The 18,341-nt window shown below is 45.0% G+C and overlaps 1 protein-coding gene and 1 pseudogene across 2 annotated transcripts in view; one reads left to right on the top strand and one right to left on the bottom strand.

The window, feature by feature from the left end:
* Window positions 1-3,178: 3,178 nt before the first annotated feature.
* Dcaf5 (DDB1 and CUL4 associated factor 5) overlaps window positions 3,179-18,341 on the bottom strand; it is a 119,647-nt gene continuing 104,484 nt past the window's right edge. For both annotated transcript variants that reach the window (XM_050158641.1, XM_050158642.1), the window contains exons 8-9: window positions 14,354-14,481; window positions 3,179-6,834 (exon numbers count right to left, since the gene is read on the bottom strand). In XM_050158641.1, the coding sequence (XP_050014598.1) occupies window positions 5,089-6,834; window positions 14,354-14,481 (1,874 nt within the window). In that variant the 3' untranslated portion in view covers window positions 3,179-5,088. The remainder of the gene's footprint in view (window positions 6,835-14,353; window positions 14,482-18,341) is intronic.
* LOC126511480 (reactive oxygen species modulator 1-like) lies at window positions 6,914-14,307 on the top strand (annotated as a pseudogene).

The raw sequence follows: 18,341 nt of genomic DNA, 5'->3' as shown, positions 1-18,341 counted from the left end.
TACTAAGATCACACACACACACACACACACACACACACACACACACACACACACCTCAATCAACCCTGCATGGAAAACTGGTTAACTCTTCCTTGGCACATGCAGCACTTTTCCATGACTGTCCCTTTTCACGTTCTCTTAGGGTTGGCTCAGCACCTGGTCTAAGAACTTGACCTCAGAAGTGCAGTAAGTATTGCTATCCCAGCTCAGCTCAGCTCTTATGGCCCAGGTCTTCTCCAGTATCACATTAAGATTTTAGCTTAATAAAACTTGCCACTCCTTATCCCAACCTTTGCAAGCTTGTCGAGAGCAAAGATCTATGAAGTCTCTGTTAGCTATGCCTGGCTTTTAAGATTCACGCTCTTATGGCTGGCTCCCCAACTCAGATGTCTTGGAGGTTGTGCCAAAGGCTCCAAAAGCAAGTTTCATCTGGTCCACAGGAATGGGGTCAATCTCTTTTACTGTGGTTTCCAAGCCTTGCTGATAAACAGCCATTCTTTCTCTTAAGGATGTTGACTACCCATATTCCTTAGTGGACCGCTATCCAAAAAGCCTTCCAGTGGTGTGCACAAGAATGTCATGACAACTAGCACAAGAACAAAACAGGAGATGAGCCGACGACAGTTAGGTTCCTGTGTTCTCTCTGTATCATGTCATTCTCAGGTATGTGTCTTACTGTACATCACATTATTCTATAAACACACATACAAAGAGAGCCTATGTTGGTTTGCTTTCTCTCACACACACAGAGGAGCTTGAGCAGGCTCACCAAGAAGCTCTGGTGGGCACTACAGAGATGTCTCAAAAACTGAAAATGTTTGAGTAGAATCTAGAGAGCCCTCTGGCCCAAGGCTCTGGGATAGGAGGGGTCACATTTCAGGGTTGAGGCATCTATCTGACAGTTCCCAGGAGTATGGGGAGTTGCCTGGCTCATGTTCTTCACTGAGAACCAACATAGGATGTACTTCCTGTGTGAGCTCAGTGCTCTTTCCACTCACAGGTCTCTTAGGAAGAAAGGAAATTGGCTGGAGTTATTTCAGGTGGGGTCTTGGAGCACCTAAAAATGTTGGAACACACTGGGAGGATAAGGTGGGGTTAGAGAGATGACTCAGGCAGGTACAGTGAATACTCGTCTAGCAGAGGACCCAAGTTTGGTTTCTTTTTTCTTTTGGTTTTTCGAGACAGGGTTTCTCTGTGGCTTTGGTTCCTGTCCTGGAACTAGCTCTGTAGACCAGGCTGGTCTCGAACTCACAGAGATCTGCCCACCTCTGCCTCCCGAGTGCTGGGATTAAAGGCGTGCGCCACCATTGCCCAGCTTTCAAGTTTGGTTTCTAACACTCACATTAGGTGGTTCACATCACCTGTAAACTCAGCTTCTAGGGGGATCCGATGCCTCTGTCTTAGTGGGCTTTACTATGAGACCGTGTTTGTTGTTGTTATTGTTGTTTTGTTTTTGTTTGAGACAGGGTTTCGCTGAAGTTTTAAAGCCTGTCCTGGAACTAGCTCTTGTAGACCAGGATGGCCTCGAACTCAGAGATCTGCCTGCCTCTGCCTCCTGAGTGCTGGGATTAAGAGTGTGCGCCTCTATCGCCAGCCTTGATTTTTTTTGAAGTAAAACACAATAAATAAAAACTACCCCCCCCATTAAATCAACCAACAAAAAATAAAGCCATTATCCTGTCACTAGGGACAAGTCCAGGACTCAGGAGTGTCACTGCACACCTTGGTGACACCTCCAGCCCCTACCCCAGTGCACCACAGTTGTACTCAGGCTGTAAGGAAAGAACAGGCTTCCTTTGGAGTGTTTTTTTGACAAGTATCTTGGTTGGCAGGAATGTTTCAGCTAAACACAGACTCCTATAGCTTTATAGAATGACACCTTTACTGTTTTTCACCCTGTTCTCATTTTAAAGAAAGAAGTTTGCAATGTACCTAAGAAGTCATGAAAAGCATCACCTTATCTGGAAGCATCAGGAAACAGAGGGGGTGGCCATGCTACTTCACTACAGTGTGAAATGTCAGTTCCGGGAGATCACTGTCCTGACCAAGTGGACACAGCACCTCCCTTCCTTTTATTGTCAGATGTGACCTCTGTCCCAATATCTAGAAGTGATATGACCACTGTTAGACATGAGATTTGTCTTCTAGTCTTCAGTGTGACTCTAATTCAAGTTTCTAACAGGGCAGAAATTAAAACAGCAAAGAAATAAAGGAAGAGGGTGTCTAAGCAACCGAGTCTTCCCAGGAAGAGAGGAGGAAGCCGGGGAGAAGTGATTAATAGGTTTATTTGCATATACACAGAGAAGAGTCAGCGTTGCTGGGTGAGAAGAGGCAGGGCTTTGAGGAGGTAAGGCTTCAGCAGAGGAAGGCACCTTGACAGACAACACAAGACTCCTATTAAATCAGCACAACTGCAAACTTCTTTTGCCTCAAGCCAACGACTTAATGAACTCATTTATCGGTTGAGAATCATTTACAAAGCCAGGTGGGAAATAAAGGGAAGAGAAACAGTTTCACGTACCTGGACCTGCTGCTTAAAACATTATGTACAGGATGCAGGAAAAAAAATCCTTAAGAGGCACTTCCAGGAGTTCTTAGCCTGATCAGTGCCCTCTCCTGCTAGGAAAAATACCCATCAAGGAACAATTTGGGGACTGAATAAGTTTTCAACGTGGGAGGTCTGGATTCTACAATGGTCCCAGCAAAGGGATCTTAGAAGTGATTCCCATCCAGGCTTCTAGTACCAGGACCATACAACACAGGATCACTGGAAAAGAGTGTGGAGTGGCTAACAGAAGCATCGCTCTTTCTCTTACTCTGGTGGTTATTGCAGGACCCATCTCTTGACAACCCAACCTACCCTACGGGGCAGGAAGTCCCTTCTAAGGAAAGAGTGCATCCCCCAAAGGGTGACCTTTCTCGGAGTCTACACTATGGACCAAATGAACTCTGACTTTTGAATGGTTTGGAGTCCCCAAATGAGAGACTGCTTTTACATGAAAGCCCACCCTTGGCACTTGGAAACTATCAATAGCTAATTTTGCTTTCTTTTTCCTCCAGGAAGAATGTGGAGTGTGGATCTATCTGATTAGATTAAGGTAAAATGGAATACAAGAACAAGGCATGCTGACTAAGGGGAAGAGAGACACACACTGAGTGCTTATAACTCTTTTGTATATAAAGGATTAAAAATTCCAATTTAATAATTTTGGAAAAGCAAATGTAAAATGACTTGGGCTTATAAAACCAGAATTTACAATTATCTATGAATAGTCAAAAGATAAATCATAGAACCATTTTAATTACAAATCTAAAGTAATTCTAACGTTGGTTACAGAATCGCTGTCCCACTACCCAGGAAGAGTCCAGCTGCTGACCGTATGCACCCCACGCTACTCAAGCGCATTCCTCTCCTTCCCAAACCGTGCTCTCATACCTCAGCCACATCACCAGACACTAGGCACATATCCCTTCTACCAAGCTCAGCAAAACGGTTTATCCTCCTAGCTCTTACCAACCGCCTTCCTTTCATAAGAACCCTGGCTCCTGGCACTGAATGTCGTCCATCCTTCAGCTTCCACAGCTGGTCTTCTCTCGGCTCCATCCCAGCAGGTCAGGTCCTCCTCTGAATGGAACGCTGCACCAGTGAGGCCAGAGATGCCTTGTGCTAAGTCCTCCCTAGGCCAGCTCCAGCCAGGCTCCAGTTGTCTAGCACCTTTGTATGCAAAGTTCCCCTGTTCTCTCTTCCTCCTGCTTCCACATCTACACCAGCAGGACATCTGGGCAGCCTTAGGTCTTCCTGTCTTTCACAACCCTTCACTGACAACTCAGGGACTACCAACACCACTATACACTGAAAAGTTGATATTTTCTTCCCTCCACTGTTACCTACTTCAACAGAACAAAATGTCTTCAGGGAGCCAGGACACTGACCAGAGAGAGTTGTTTCTCGACACTCCCTGCCTCCTAACAGATGCCAACTACTCTGCAAAGTTCAGGTGTAACCCACAGCCTCTGACAACTCCAAGCCTGAGGGAGGGTGACAGGCCTGCCAATTCTGCCTCATGGACTGGCACTGGATACGGTACCATATTCTGACTGACCGACTGGCACTGGATACGGTACCACATTCTGACTGACAGATTGGCACTGGATACAGCACCACATTCTACCTGACGGACTGGCACTGGATACAGCACCACATTCTGACTGACCGACTGGCACTGGATACGGTACCGCATTCCACTCTTCACTACAACTCATTAGTATCCCTCTACCAGTCAGTTTATTAGTTTGGGTAAAAAGCTCTCCTGAGGGGTCCTTCTTCTTTCAGGATGCCTGGACTCCATTAGCACCTGCTGGCCTCGAGTGCTTCTTAGGAGCTAGCTCTAGGTGGTTAAAATGTGTTGTTCACTAGCTGCTGTAAGGATCTCACAGCACAGAGTGTAACTCTGCCCCTTCTGCAAACAGCGGCACTATCAGGATCTGAGCTCAAGTGTCAACCTCTTCTTAGCAGGAACAATGTTCCACTTGAGAGTCACAGTAAATGCTCAATGATGTGTTAGCTGGAGAAAACATGGGGCATTTAAAGAGGAGCCATGTTTTCCTCTTCAGCACAGCCAATGAGCTGAAGGCAGGCCTCTCCTTTCTGCTAGCGTTAATCTACAACTCACTGCAGCACGATCTGATCTAGAGGACACTCTTCATTTAAGACCAGAACACCTATGTCATGTGAACAATGAACAGGCGAAATGGCAAAAGCTACAGACCCACAGGGCTTTGCTGATAGACAGTTGAAAGAAAGGCCTCATAAGACATCAAGCCCACATGTGACAGTGGGTACATACACACAACAAGCTAATGTCCCAAGACAGGACCACTGTCACAGAGCCTCAGAGGAATGCTATGCTCGCATCTCACTAGAGAAGACCCCCTGGAGAATGGTGAACAGAAGGAGCAGCAGCAGACACGTTCAGGCCCCGGTTTTATGTGCCTTTAATACTTTTTCCTTTCCTCTGTGTTCACTAAACAAGAAAAAATTATTTTGCAAGGCTACTTTTTGTAGCTTTTGTTTTCCCTTTGTTTTTATCATGTTTTTAATTTCTTCTCTGAAGAGGAATTCTCTGAATCTGTGTCTTCCAACTCAATTCGATGCCTTTTGAGGCCACTGTGGTCATGAACACCCTTGCTGCTGTCCATGGCTGAGGGGTCAGTGGGGTCTTCTCTCATTCCAGCACTGGGGGTCTCACAGGCCATTTCAGACCCACAACAATCTTTGTGTAGAAGTGTCCCTGTCAGGGATGGGTTATCATGGTCAGTGTCTGGGTGTCCTGGGGAAGAGTAGACCACTGTCTCCAGCTCCCCAGAGTTCTGCCCATTGTTGTGGGGGTGAGGGGGTCGGGGGTGCAAGCGTCCATTGTTGTGGTTGGCACATAGGGTTTCAAGGCTCCTTTCCTCACTATCATCAGACTGGGTCCTGGGACAGTTGCCAGACGCACTGTTCAGAGTGGAACCAGATGCTTTGGGGACAGGAGAGGGTGGCTCCTCAGTCCGGCTGCTCAGGGCCTTGCTCAGGGCCTTTCCATTGAGCTTCTTGGTTTCAAAAGAGTGTTCTAGAGGGCTGCTACTGTTAGTGTCCTGAGAGGTGCTCTCTGGCACCTCTGCCCAAGGATGGCTGCTGTGCTCATGGCTTGCGCCACCGCTGGGATTCCTGGTGGAAGTTCCTTCTTTACAAGCATCTTTGCTGCAGCCTTCAGGGGGCAGGTCCTGGTCTCTCTGGGTTGGGCAGGCTTCCTTACTGGAAGAAGGGGTTGGGTTGTCTTTGGGGCTGGTTCCTGCTCTCCCTTCATCTGCCTCCTCTGCCACTAAGGAAGTTTCTCCATCTTTGTTATTCGAGTAAGAGATGTAGGAGTAGCGGAGCCACTTGTAAGCTTTATAAATCTTTCGCTCTACTGATTCCATGTTGGCAGTTGGTGGGGTCCGGCTTGTTTGGATATCCAGATTGGAAGCACTCCGTTCAGGGGAGGAGTTTGGGGAGGAGGAGAGGTCATCCACCTTGATCTGGGGATAGTCGTAATTGTCCTCACCAATGTAGGTGTTGGTGGGCTTGACTGGAGCGTTGGGCCGCTCTTCCCGGGCTGTCTTTTGCCGCCTCCGCATGGCATTTCGCTGCCGAGTGGTGGCTCGGCGTTGGTTCAGTTCCTCTTCTTCCTCCGAGCTACTGGAGCTGCTGGAGCTGCTGGATCCATCCTCGGGGCTAGGCGACCTCGGCCGAGGGAAGAGATCTGTGTCCAGTTCAGCCTCACAGGCATTCTCTTCAGAATCAGACTCATTGGACAGGGCCAGGAGGCGCTTGTCCTGGTAGCGACGCAGAGCAGATAGGCGCTGCTGGCGAGATGCTGCATCCTCACACGTCGGCGTTGCTGGGGATGACACTGCGGTGGTGACTCGCAGGGGCCCCAGGTGGAAGGCATTGTCGGCAGACTCGTCTACTGTGGGAGGTGGGGAGCGGGGCAGTGAGGCTGAGGACTCTGAGTCAGTGTAGCCCGAGCGCTCACTGACCCCTGCATGCAGCTGAAGGATGGTGCTCTCGCTGAGGTCACTGTCTGAGTCAGAGCTCCAGCCCTCGATCTCGCGGCGCACCAAAGAGTCAAAGAAAGCCATCATCCGGGGGTCTTCCTGGACCGACTGGTTAGCATAGTCGTGGGACAGACCACTTCCGCTGTTCAATACAAGGCTGATATACTCTTCATGGGTGTAAAGGCTGCGGGAATCATCTTCAATCCGACCGTCGAGGTCTCCTGTACATCCTGGCTGCTTGTATGGACTCCAGATCTACACAGAAGATGAAAAACAAAGGCAACCAGGATTGAATGGGAAGTGTTCCACAGCTGGCCATGATAAAGACCACTAAAGCTGAGCTTCTCCCAGATGCTGTCATATTAAAGTCACCAAACAACTTTAAAAATATTTTCTTTCCAGGTACAATGGCACACTTCTGTAATACCAGCGCTTGGAAGGCTGAGACGGGGGATCACAAGGCCTCATCAACTGATATATAGCCAGAATTTGTCTCAAAACAAAACAAATAGCCACTGACTCCTACGCAAAACAAAAGCTCTTTATTTAGTAAACTGACTCTTATAAAATAAATGTATATCAAAACTGAGGCTTTTAGGAGTAGGCAAAAGCTGTTTAGAGCATAGAACTAGACAGTATTCAGAGACCTAAGGATGTCTTTAGGCGGAGGATACCCATATATTGTCTCTTTCTTCTTATGTTTTCTGTCAGTACATAGGATTATAACCTTAACCTAAAAGTAGGGGTGGAAGATGCTTTGAATATTAGGTAGTCAATTTGAAAATATGCCTTGCCAGGCATGGTAGTGGACTTGGAGGGCAGAGGCAGACAGATCTCTGTGAATTCAAGGCCAACCTGGTCTATAAAGTTCCAGGCCTGCCAGGGCTACATTGTAAGACCTTGTCTAAAAAGTAAACACCCTAAAAAGATTTCAGCCCATCGTTCCACTTCTTTCAAACAGTAATATTCTAATTTTAACCAATGAGAATTACTCACTGGGGCTTGATAAGAATAGACAACTGCCTCCACTGCATTTCCCTCTCTCAGACATGCAAGCATCGGTTACCTGGGAAACGGGGTTCTCTTAACCAGGGTGTCGCTTGCTTGCTTAGCAAGAAAAGGCAAGGCACACTGTCCCTGGAGGGGTGACTGCATCCCCATCCCTTACCAAGTTGTCCAGGACTACACCCACAGCTACAAAGAAGCAAAACTAGAGGTTGTTTTCTGTTTTTGTTCTTTTGTGTTTCTCTGCACAGCTTTAGATACCCTGGAACTCGGCTCTGTAGATCAGGCTGGCCTCAAACTCAGAAATCTGCCTGCCTCTGCCTCCAGCATGCTAGGATTAAAGGCGTGTGCCACCACTATCTAGTAAAACTAGAGTTTTTAACTCAGGTATTTTTGACTCAAAAACTGAGCTTTACCATTGTGTTGAGTTATGCAAAATCAAGTTCAAGGTAATGAAGTTGTCACTGTAAACAAGAGCAATTAACTTAACCTGATGCTGCTGGTCCCCTGAGCAGTGCAGAGCAATTCAGCTACACCAGCCCATAGCCAGAGCATCTCTCGGCAGGCATTCCAGTCATTTTCTTGCCTGACAGGTTGGTGTTTTGTCTTTAGATAGCATCTTACTCAAGAGGACAGTGTCTCCCAACTTCCTCCATTTGCTTCCTCAAAGCTCAGGAAGAAAAAATTCACCTCCGGAAATGTCCCAAGGCCTACTGATCCCTGAGAGGTGGTCTCACAAGTTCACAAGAGGCTCCTTTCAGTTCACAGGGCCAGCTACTTCTCAGCCTCCCCAGCCCAGATGTGTTCTCCTTAGTCTTGTTTCCCGTCTACAACTCAAGTGTCCTGTCCTCTCGAGCTTCAAACTCCCACTCAAACTTGGAAGCAGTGTGCCCAAGAGACACCTTCAGAACAGGCTGACTGACCGCAGAGACTGTGACTCAAAGGATCAGTAGAGGTGAGGCAGGGTTAGTAAACGCTAGCATTTAATAAGCAAAAAGCAAGAAGCGGAAAACAAAGATCTTCTCTGAGGGACATTCAAATTCTTTGTGACAAGCAATGATTGGAAAACACCCAGGCAGCACAAGGCTCTAGCTACATACAGAAGGATATCTCTGCCAACAGATTTCGGAGTTTGGTGTCCTAGGAAGCGAGCTGAAGGGTTCAAAAGGTTAGGATGCTTGTTGGGTCTCATTCTTAATTCTGGGCAAGTGATTTATTTTCTCAGTTTAAAAATGACAAAACATTATTTGCTATCTTCCCTAATATGAAAACAAATCGCCTTCATAGAACTCCAGATTCTGCTACCAGAAATGGTCTAACTACTTCAGAAGCCACTTTTTACAATTAAAATTTTATTTTACATATATGGGTGTTTTGTCTGCTTGGAGCCAAAAGAGGTAGTTAGATTCCCTGAAACTGGAGTTATAGACAGTCAGAGGCTACCATGTGGGTGCTGGAAATTGAACCCAGGTCCTCTGCAAGAATAGCAAGTATTCTCAACCACTAAGCCATCTCTCAAGCCCTCTGACGAGCCAGCTTTAAAGTTCTGATCTCCAGCCCCCACATTTTCTCTTCAGGAATGAAAATCACAACATTAAAGGTCAGTTTTATTTGGGCTCTGGAATGTGACAAGTTGAGCTGAACTGTGTACTTCTGAAGCTTGGGCAATGGAACAAGACTGGATCAAAAGGAGACTTGGAGTGTGGACTCCTAGGCTTGGCTCCTTCATCTAAGCAGTGAATTAGATGGTCCCTAAAGTAGTCCTAAGATTCAGAGAGAAACAAAACGGCCTCTTAGAAGTCAGTGTGTGTCTGAGAGCAGTACAGAGCAGCAGAAGCCCACGTCTCACCATTTCCCACAGTCCTAAGCAAACGTCTTACCCTGGAAAGCCTCCATTTCTCAACCACAGATCTGAGTGATGAAATGACATAAGCTATGGTCAAGCACTAATCAGCGTGCTGCTTTCTCTTTAATTTGGTGGCCAAATCCCACAACCAGAAAACTTTAAGACCAAAATGCTTTAGCTGGGCATCAGAATCACCGACTCCCCATTATCCTGGTTCAGAACCATTTCAATCATTTATGAAACTGTCCATTTCGTTACCTCAAAGTCAACGATTCAAAAGTAAAGCAATGCTGGGGCTGGAGAAATGGCCCAGTGGTTAAAGAACACTGGCTGCTCTTCCAAAGAAACCCAGATTCAGTTCCCAACACCCAGATGGCAGCTCATAACCACTTGTCACTCTAATTCCAGGGGCATCTGATGCACTCCAGACTCCACAGGCATCTGTGCACATGTGGTATACATACATACATGCAGACAAAACACTCATACATATAATTTTTTAAAAAGCAAATCACGGGAAAAATAACTTGCTAGATTTATTTGGGAAACCTGCATCTTGGGTGTGTGGTCATTGTAAGCACCTGCTCTAGACCTTAGTGACTGTACTTAAATCTATACTGCAACTATCTCTTAATAAATGACAACTCTGAGAGGGGGAGGAGACCCCATTACTTATTAAGTGTGGGTTAGGTGTGCCTCTTTGAGGTCTGAGTAGTTTTCTTGACAAGCACAGTTTTCTCAAGCTGCTGCAAAAAAGGATAAAATTCAATTCTTATGGAATACCAAATGTTTGAGATGTGCTGAAGTAGCTGCTCTAAGTCCTCTTCTCTGTGTAAGTCCTTTGAATTTGACCATCTACTGAACCCATGATCACCTGTACATAGGTTAAGGTCCTATCTGTTATGTGGGGCTTGCAGACACTGCAATGTGGCTGCCAGGACCTTCTAGGGCCCTCCAGAATGGCACTAGTCCTCTCCTTGTTCTCTGCCTTTGGCTACCCAAGATCACTTTTTCAACAGTCATATGCTTTCCTATTTCTGAACATTTCTTTATAAGCACAATGCCTGGCACAGAGCACTGGTTCCCCCCCCCCAATTTATTTATCACAGGTTTGTGTAAGTGCGAATCACAGTGCATGTACAACCTGCAGTGCAGGAGCTTTCCTTCTAGCGTATGGATCCCTGGCACTGGATTCATGTCTTCAGTCTTTAAACTGTAAGGGCTGCAAAGATGGCGCAAACAGTAACCTCTATTGAGATTATCCCAAGTGAGAAAAATCCCCCTCTCCAGTGTTTTGTCTCCATTTTTTGGGAACCCCTTTATCTCTGTTTCTCTCCCCTGGGTCATCAATTCCTAGGGGGACTTGTGTGACCCTTATCTTTATGGTTCCCATAGGGCCTACCATGAATAGCACACAGTAGCTATATCATAATATAGAGCAGAGCTTTGAGTGGGGGAAAAAAGAATTTGCCCCCCCCCTCCACTTAGCTATAAAACAAACCCCTTCTTTTGATAAGTGTGGGCATTCAGGCAAACAGAGGACCTTTTCTGGGTGTGAAGAGGCTGGCTCTGTCAAAGAGGGCTCTTTTCCAAGTAGAAAAGATGGCAGTAAAGGATGCGGACAGGGAGGAGAGTAGACAGAGAAAATCAGATTTCATGGTGGATGATGTTTCTGGAGCCAATGCAAGCAGCAAAGTCACTTTTCATTAAACAGCAACTGTCAGGCCCATAGATTCCAAGACAAAGGTGTGCCACATCCTCAATTACAATAGGAGACACACAGACGCTGCGAATTAGGGCCTTTCAGGAGAACGGAAGCTCAGGCAAGGGCAGTAATCCTAACAGAGAGAAGGGCTAGCACTTACTTTCAACCTTATTCTCCCCTCTGCCTCTCCTGAGTTTCTTTTTTCTTTTTCTTTTTTTGAGACAAAGCCACACTGTGTAGCTCAGAATGACCTGTGAACATGCTATCTTCCTGCCTCAGCCTCTTGAGTGTGCATCACCAAACCCAACCTGTAATGCTTTTCATTCTATTTCCAGCCAGACGGCAAATGGGGAAACATCTGTGAGAAACCGAAGCCGAGAACCCCCTTGTGTTTCTCTCTCACTGTGCACACTTAAGGTTTTAAATGGCCAACTGTGTCTCTCCGTTCCTATGGGAACCTGGGAGCAGTGAGTTCCACAGCTCAGTCTGGATAACCTCACAGAGCAAACATTTTCTCCTCTTTCTTGAGAACTTGGCCAGTTTCCAACCTATGACCTTTAGAGTTAAGACTTCAGTTGACTAAACAATATCTGGGGAGACTCAGCACAGAAGCATCTGAGCACATGCCAAACAGGAATTTCTCTTCTAAAGGAGATGCCCAAGTGGAGAGCTCTCTGTAGAGAATGACGTCAACGGGCCTAGAAAGGGCATGTTACAGTGCCAACCTATTAATCATAGGCCAAATGAGAAGGGGAAGTAATGTGAGGGGCAGGGCTATTTCGGTGACTGTCCAAGTGAAGGACAACTGAGATGGTGCAGTCAGCCGTCCAGTCTCTTCCCACTAGCATGGTGAATGGAGTGGGTAAGGTTCCAGCCTGGCTTTCACACATCAGTCACACGACTCCAATAGTAATCTGTAACTTAAATGTCAACATCTGCAAACATAAGGGACTGCAGAGTACTCCATCCCAGATGGTGCATCTACATTCTCTCTTCCCACTGCAGATGGTGGCTGGCTACAACAAAACCACTTTCTGGATACAGCAGGACAGCTGCACATATGAGCTCACAGGCAATTTCAAACCACAAAAAAAAAACTCTAACATGGAAGGGAAGGTGGTCACTAAGCCCCACCCCTTGCTGAGGTGCTATTAGCAACTGATGACCACTGGAAGGAGTTCACTTTTCTTCAGAGATAGCAAACACAGGAGGCTCCACACACCCAGAAGGTCCTAACCCCATACACACACCGATAGCGGATTAAGTGGGTTAAAAAACACAAAGCACATAAAGTTGGGAGGGGATAGTGGTGGGGGAATAGGGGATGAACAGGAGAATAGGGAGTGGATTTGATCAAAATACATTATATGCATGCATGAAATCCTCAAAGAATAATAACGCTAAATCATCATAAATACACTTTTACTTTTCCTCTGAAAATTTTCTCAGGTTTAATTTGTCATTTTAAAAACTAAGGAATTGGAACACGGCGGCGAACGAGATGCTGGTGGCCGTGGGTCCCTATGGGCAGCCCCAGCCCAGCTGCTTCGACCGTGTGAAGATGGGCTTTGTCATGGGTTGCGCCGTGGGCAAGGCGGCCAGGGCGCTGTTCGACACCTTCTCCTGTCTCAGATCGGAATGCGGGGTCGGGAACTGATGGGCGGCATTGGGAAAACCATGATGCAGAGTGGCGGCACCTTTGGGACATTCATGGCCATCGGAATGGGCATACGATGCTAATCAGGGCAGTGATTGCCTGCTACATCTATACTTTGCCATCCATTTCGACCCTTGTACAATAAACGTTTTTTTCTTCTCACAAAAAAAAAATAAAATAAAAACTAAGGAATTTTAACTATTGTGGGAAGCATAACCTCTGCCTATTTAAAAGTCATATTACCACAGGTCCTAAAGAATTATTCATTTTCAGGCCAGGGACAGACAGAGCTCAGTGGTAAAGCCAAGCCTTGGTATAATTCCTAGTGCTGGCAGCATGTGTGTGTGTGTGTATGTGTGTGTGAATTCTCATTTTTCCCTCAACTTTTATTTCCTCAGATATGGAAAAAGGTTGCTAGTACCTAGACTATGAGTGACCAAAGTAGGTTCCCTTTCTGTGGAAACAGGTTAGGCTGCTTCCCTTTGTGGTAGCTACACAAATACTCTTTAGCCAAGGCGAGTTTGTTCAGAAAATATGGTTAGTATTCATATTTAATTTGCCTCAATCAAAACCACATGCAGGTTTTTGGTTTTGTTTTTTAAAATCCATCCTAAGACAACTTAACCATGATTCTGACAACTACTGGGCTAAACCTGTGCCAGATCGGGACAGAGCATGCTGGGTAATAGGAGAGATGATGGTTCTCCAGATCACATGAGAGTGGAGAGCAGAACTCACCAGCCAAGATCAGAAGCTACTACAGCACAACACTGCAAAGCAGTGTGCAGAATACACTCCACCCTTCAAAGCCTGGTGACTAGTTCTAAAGGTGGATCTGGAGATATAGTTCAAAGTCAAAGGGAAGTCAGGGGACATTGGGCCAGGAGCTTGAAAGTTTGGTTTTCGGCCATCAAATCTAGACTGAGAACTGTATATTGGTCTTCTCAAAATAACCCTTGAACTTCTGGTCTTCCTGCCTCTACATTTCAAATGTTTATACTTGATTACAGATATGTGCCACCATACCCAAACAAATGTACATTTCTGATTAAAAATAAACACATATAAAACACAGATTTATTAAGTACATTGATTTACTAATAAACATGTTACAATGGTTCTGAAAGGAAGTCATTAAAAAATTACTTAAAAAAACAAACAAGTAGGGCATAGTGGCGCACGCCTTTGATCCCAGCACTCAGGAGGCAGAGGAAGACAGATCTCTTTGAGTTCAAGGTCAGCCTGGTCTACAAAGTGAGTTCTAGGAGAGCCACCTACTTTTAAAATATCAGCTTCTAATATTCTATGTTTAAATTGCTGACACACCACCCCCTTAAAGACAAAGTCTTGCTCTAGAGCACAGGTGGCTTTGGGCTTGGGAGTCTCCTAACCTCAGCTCTAAGTGTCAGGCTTAGAGACATTACCACCATGCTTGGCACTCACTGAGTTTTGATAAATGCTCATATATTTAGATATAAATCCCTCTATACATTGTTCCAGTTTTTTCCAGTTATGAACTACAAACATTTCCCTAAAAAGGACAGAAGGGGAAAGTGCTCACCTTGATAATCTTTTCTACACCAGAAGAGCAGATCATGTATGTGTGGGGGTTAAACCGGACCTGGTTAACAATGGACCGATGCCCTTTCAGCACCATGAAGGCTCCATTGACCACTCTGCCAATGCCACCTGGGAAGACAGAAGTTAACAAAATCACATGATAAAACAGGCCCCAGTAATGACACATAAACAACTCAGAATAGGAGCTGAGATCTTTTTTTTTTTTTTTTTTACCAACTATATGAGAGCAGTGTGCATAATCTCACAGATAAAGTTGCCATGGAAAGAGGGATGGAACACCTCCCAGCACATGTGCTCTTACCAAGAGCCTTTATTTAGCTTGTAAGCAATGCCCACGACCACCCACAGCAATTCCACTATAATGACCCAAAGCCACTTAAAACTTCAAGTTTTTGGTCTCCAAGTTCTAATCCAAATTTTCTAATCATTTTAGAAAATGCAATAGAGCAAAATGAGATTGAAAGTTTGGAACAAGTTAGGCAGCTAAGCCAGGAACATACAAAACCAGAATCATGTGACGGTTTAAATACACAAGGCATGTTTGATCTGTTAAACTCTCAGTTTATACTAAGATGGTACTAGATGAAGGAAAAGAGGTTAACAATGCAAAGAACACTTTTTTTGTCCTTGGATAGCAAAGAGAACTGAAGACAAAGGAGATCTGAATCACGTTCATAATAAGCAAGTATTAAGAGCTGGAAGTAGGACCAGTGAGGTAGCTTCATGGGTAAAAGCACTTGCTGCCAGACTCAACCTGAGATCAGTCCTAGAGCCTCACAACCATGGAAGGAGTTGTCTTTCCCCGAAGTAAATAAGTAATGTAATTAAAAACAAAAAATGTTGAACTACAGAGTAGGCCTTGGAAACAACATGTACAGTTCAGCCAACAGTTCACTTATAGAAAGCTTTATCTTTTTGTTTGTTTGGTTTGATTTTTTGGAGACAGGGTTTCCCTGTGTAGTCCTGGCTGTCCTGGAACTTGCTCTGTAGATCAGCTGGCCTCAAACTCAGAGATCCACCTGCCTCTGCCTCCCGAGTGCTGGGGTTAAAGGTGTGTGTCACCACCATGCCAGGCTTGAAAGCTGTATCTTAAGGAACAGCTTGTAGGTATCCTTCTTTGGAGAATGAGAAAAGTACCAAATGTGTTAGCACAGTAAAGATACTGTCGTTAATGAACTTGGGAGAAACTCAGAGGCTCAATATAGATTGGCAATGGTGATATTACATTTACAGTTACACACAATTACAACCACACCAAACACCTGCACTACATTCTGAATGAAGCTGCTTCTGCGAGGTCACCCACAGCTAAGTACACACAAAGCTAATAAGGCAGAGTGAGGCATCCAGACACAAGCCAGTGTTATCTGATCAATGGATACTTTCTTTGTGTCTCTACCACAGAGACAAAAGACTATTAAGTACTGTTACTGTTCTATGGACCCCATTCTGCTCCCAGCAATACTTTGATCAACACTCATTCCAAACGTTTCCCAGTATCTCAGGGAAGGAACAATAACTAGAACAATGTGCCTTCCCCCCAGGTCATCTTTTTCTAGGGATTTTTCTGCATTCGGCCTCTGGCAAAGTTCCTCATTTGCCTCATGGATAAAGGGAGCTGATCTGGTGGGATACAGGTGTGTCCGAACTGTGCTCCATGGGCAGCACATATCCCAGGACAAGAGTTAGTCTAACACATCGTGTCACAATGTCAAGTATCTGAGCGTAGGAGGGAGAAGGTAAAGATGGCTTGGGCCTAGGGAGAGGAACCTAAGGTGGTCAAGCAGCTATCTAGACACAGGGCTCACAGCGTCCCTTAGGATCAACCTTTCCTTCTGCTGCTGTGATAAAACATCTCAATAAAATGCAACTTAGGGAAGAAAGGGTTTGTTTTGGCTAACAATTCCACATTATAGTCCATTACTAGGGGCACGTTTTGGAGCAGGACCTGAGACAGCTGGCCATACCACATCCATAGTCAAGAGCAGAGAAGGAATGTAGACATGCTTGGTTGGTAGTCAGCTAGCTGTCTATTCATATCCAGTCCAGGGCCCAAATGGTGCTACCCACTTCACATCAATTAAGGCTGTCCAAATAATCTTCCAGCTGGTTGTGGGAGCATACCTTAACCCCAGCACTCACAAGACAGAGGTAGGTGGATCTCTATGAGTTCAAGACCAGCTTGATTTACATAGTGAGTTGCAGGACACCAAGACTACAAAGTGAGACCCTGTCTCAAAAAAAAAAAGTCAGAATAAATAAAACAATCTTCCAGAGGCATGCCCACAGGCCAGCCTCATCTAGCAATCCTCCCTGCAGCCCTCTACCCAGGAACTTCTAGGCTGAGGTTGAAACTAACCAGCAATGGCAGCTATGTCCATTTCTGTTGTAGGGAAGGCCAATTGTCAAGGAGTATACAGGCCATGGTACTCTGATTTCTACTTTTTAAACATATTCTTGTCCTGACCCCCAAATTGGGGTGGTCAATAGTAAAGAAACTGGATTAAAGCTAGTGTTAATATTTTGTTTAATCCTACTGTGTTTTTTCCCCTCTCTTTCCTTTCCAACCTGGAATCTAACAAATCTGATTTTGTTTTTTTTTTTTTTTTTGCCAACAGAGCCAAGGTTCTGATGATAAAACAGGAAAACAGGTACAGGAAGCATTTCTGCCATTTGTTAGGGCAAGCAAGGCCGTGTTCCCAGAACCACAGCAGTGGATGGGCTCTCAGTCACTTACAGAGCTTTCCTCAGCACAGAAGCGTCAAATTAGCATAACACATCTTTGGACTGCGTTGTGCTAAAAATGTTCAATTCCAAACCTTGCTGTTTCAGTTGCTAACTTGAGTTTCATAAAAAAATTGTTAAAATGAGTTTTGCTTGCATTTATGTCAGAATGCTCCACAATTTTTCAAATAGCCCTAAATATACCATCACTCCGTACTACCTACTGATGTGAGGCAGCATGCTCAGCATTGATGATCACATAATCAAAGTATCAGCTCTGGACAATGTTGAAGATGCTCTATGTCTGCAGTATCAAAAACTCAGCCAAGATGGAATAATTCCTTACATAAAAATAGACAAGTACACTGGGGAGGTGGCTCAGTGGTGGGACACTGCCCAGCAAGCCCAAGGGCTGAGCAGTCTCCAGCAGTGCAGTAGGTATATGAGGATGCAAATTTGCTTTCTTTTTTATACTAAATGCTAAAATTGTATGGATATCAAACAATCGATTTAAAACAGTTTTTATCATTTATTGTAAGTTACTGTTGGAGCCGTATGCCTATTGCATGTGCCGACACACCCAGGGAAGGTGAAGGGTTGCAACAGGAAAAGCTAAGACGCACTGCTCTGCATTCTGGTTCTTGGGTTTCAAATGACCGAATTCAGATTAACTGCACAGTTTATGTAAATGATTTGTTGAGTTATGACTTAATTGCTAATAATGAATACATAAACGGCTAGTAAACCGTGTAAATAAATGAACATGCCCAGGGAAAAGGACGGGTCTTTCTGAGCCATTACTTCTTCACAGTTCCGTAGGACAGTTATTTCTTGGGGCCATCTGCTCTCGCTAACTTTGCCAAACGTGATGGCACTTGTTTGTAGGTTTCTTTCAAAAGCCAAAGATGGAGACTACTGAGGAAGCTCAGTGGTTAAGAATACTTGCCATTCTTGTACAGTACCTGGGTTCAGTTCCTAGCATGCACATGGCAGCTCACAGCCACCCAGTTCTAGAGGATTCAAGGCCGCCTTCTTCAGAGCACCACACACAGTAAAATAAACAAATCTTTATTTTTAAAGGTCAAAGTAGACCTGGGGAGATGGTTAAGTGCTTACTCACAAATATAAGTCCTGAGCTCAGGTCTCTAGAACCCATATAGTGTCTGATATACAAAATGGCAAAAAAAAAAAAAAAAAAAAAAAAAAAAAAAAAACACAAAAAAAAAAACAAAAAAAAAAAAAAA

Source organism: Alexandromys fortis, unplaced genomic scaffold (assembly GCF_014885135.2).
Source record: "Alexandromys fortis isolate MF-2015 unplaced genomic scaffold, M_Fortis_MF-2015_v1.1 scaffold_99, whole genome shotgun sequence".
NCBI lineage: Eukaryota > Metazoa > Chordata > Mammalia > Rodentia > Cricetidae > Alexandromys > Alexandromys fortis.
The sequence above is the reverse complement of the archived record's forward strand: the minus strand, read 5'-3'. Positions and strand labels throughout refer to the sequence as shown.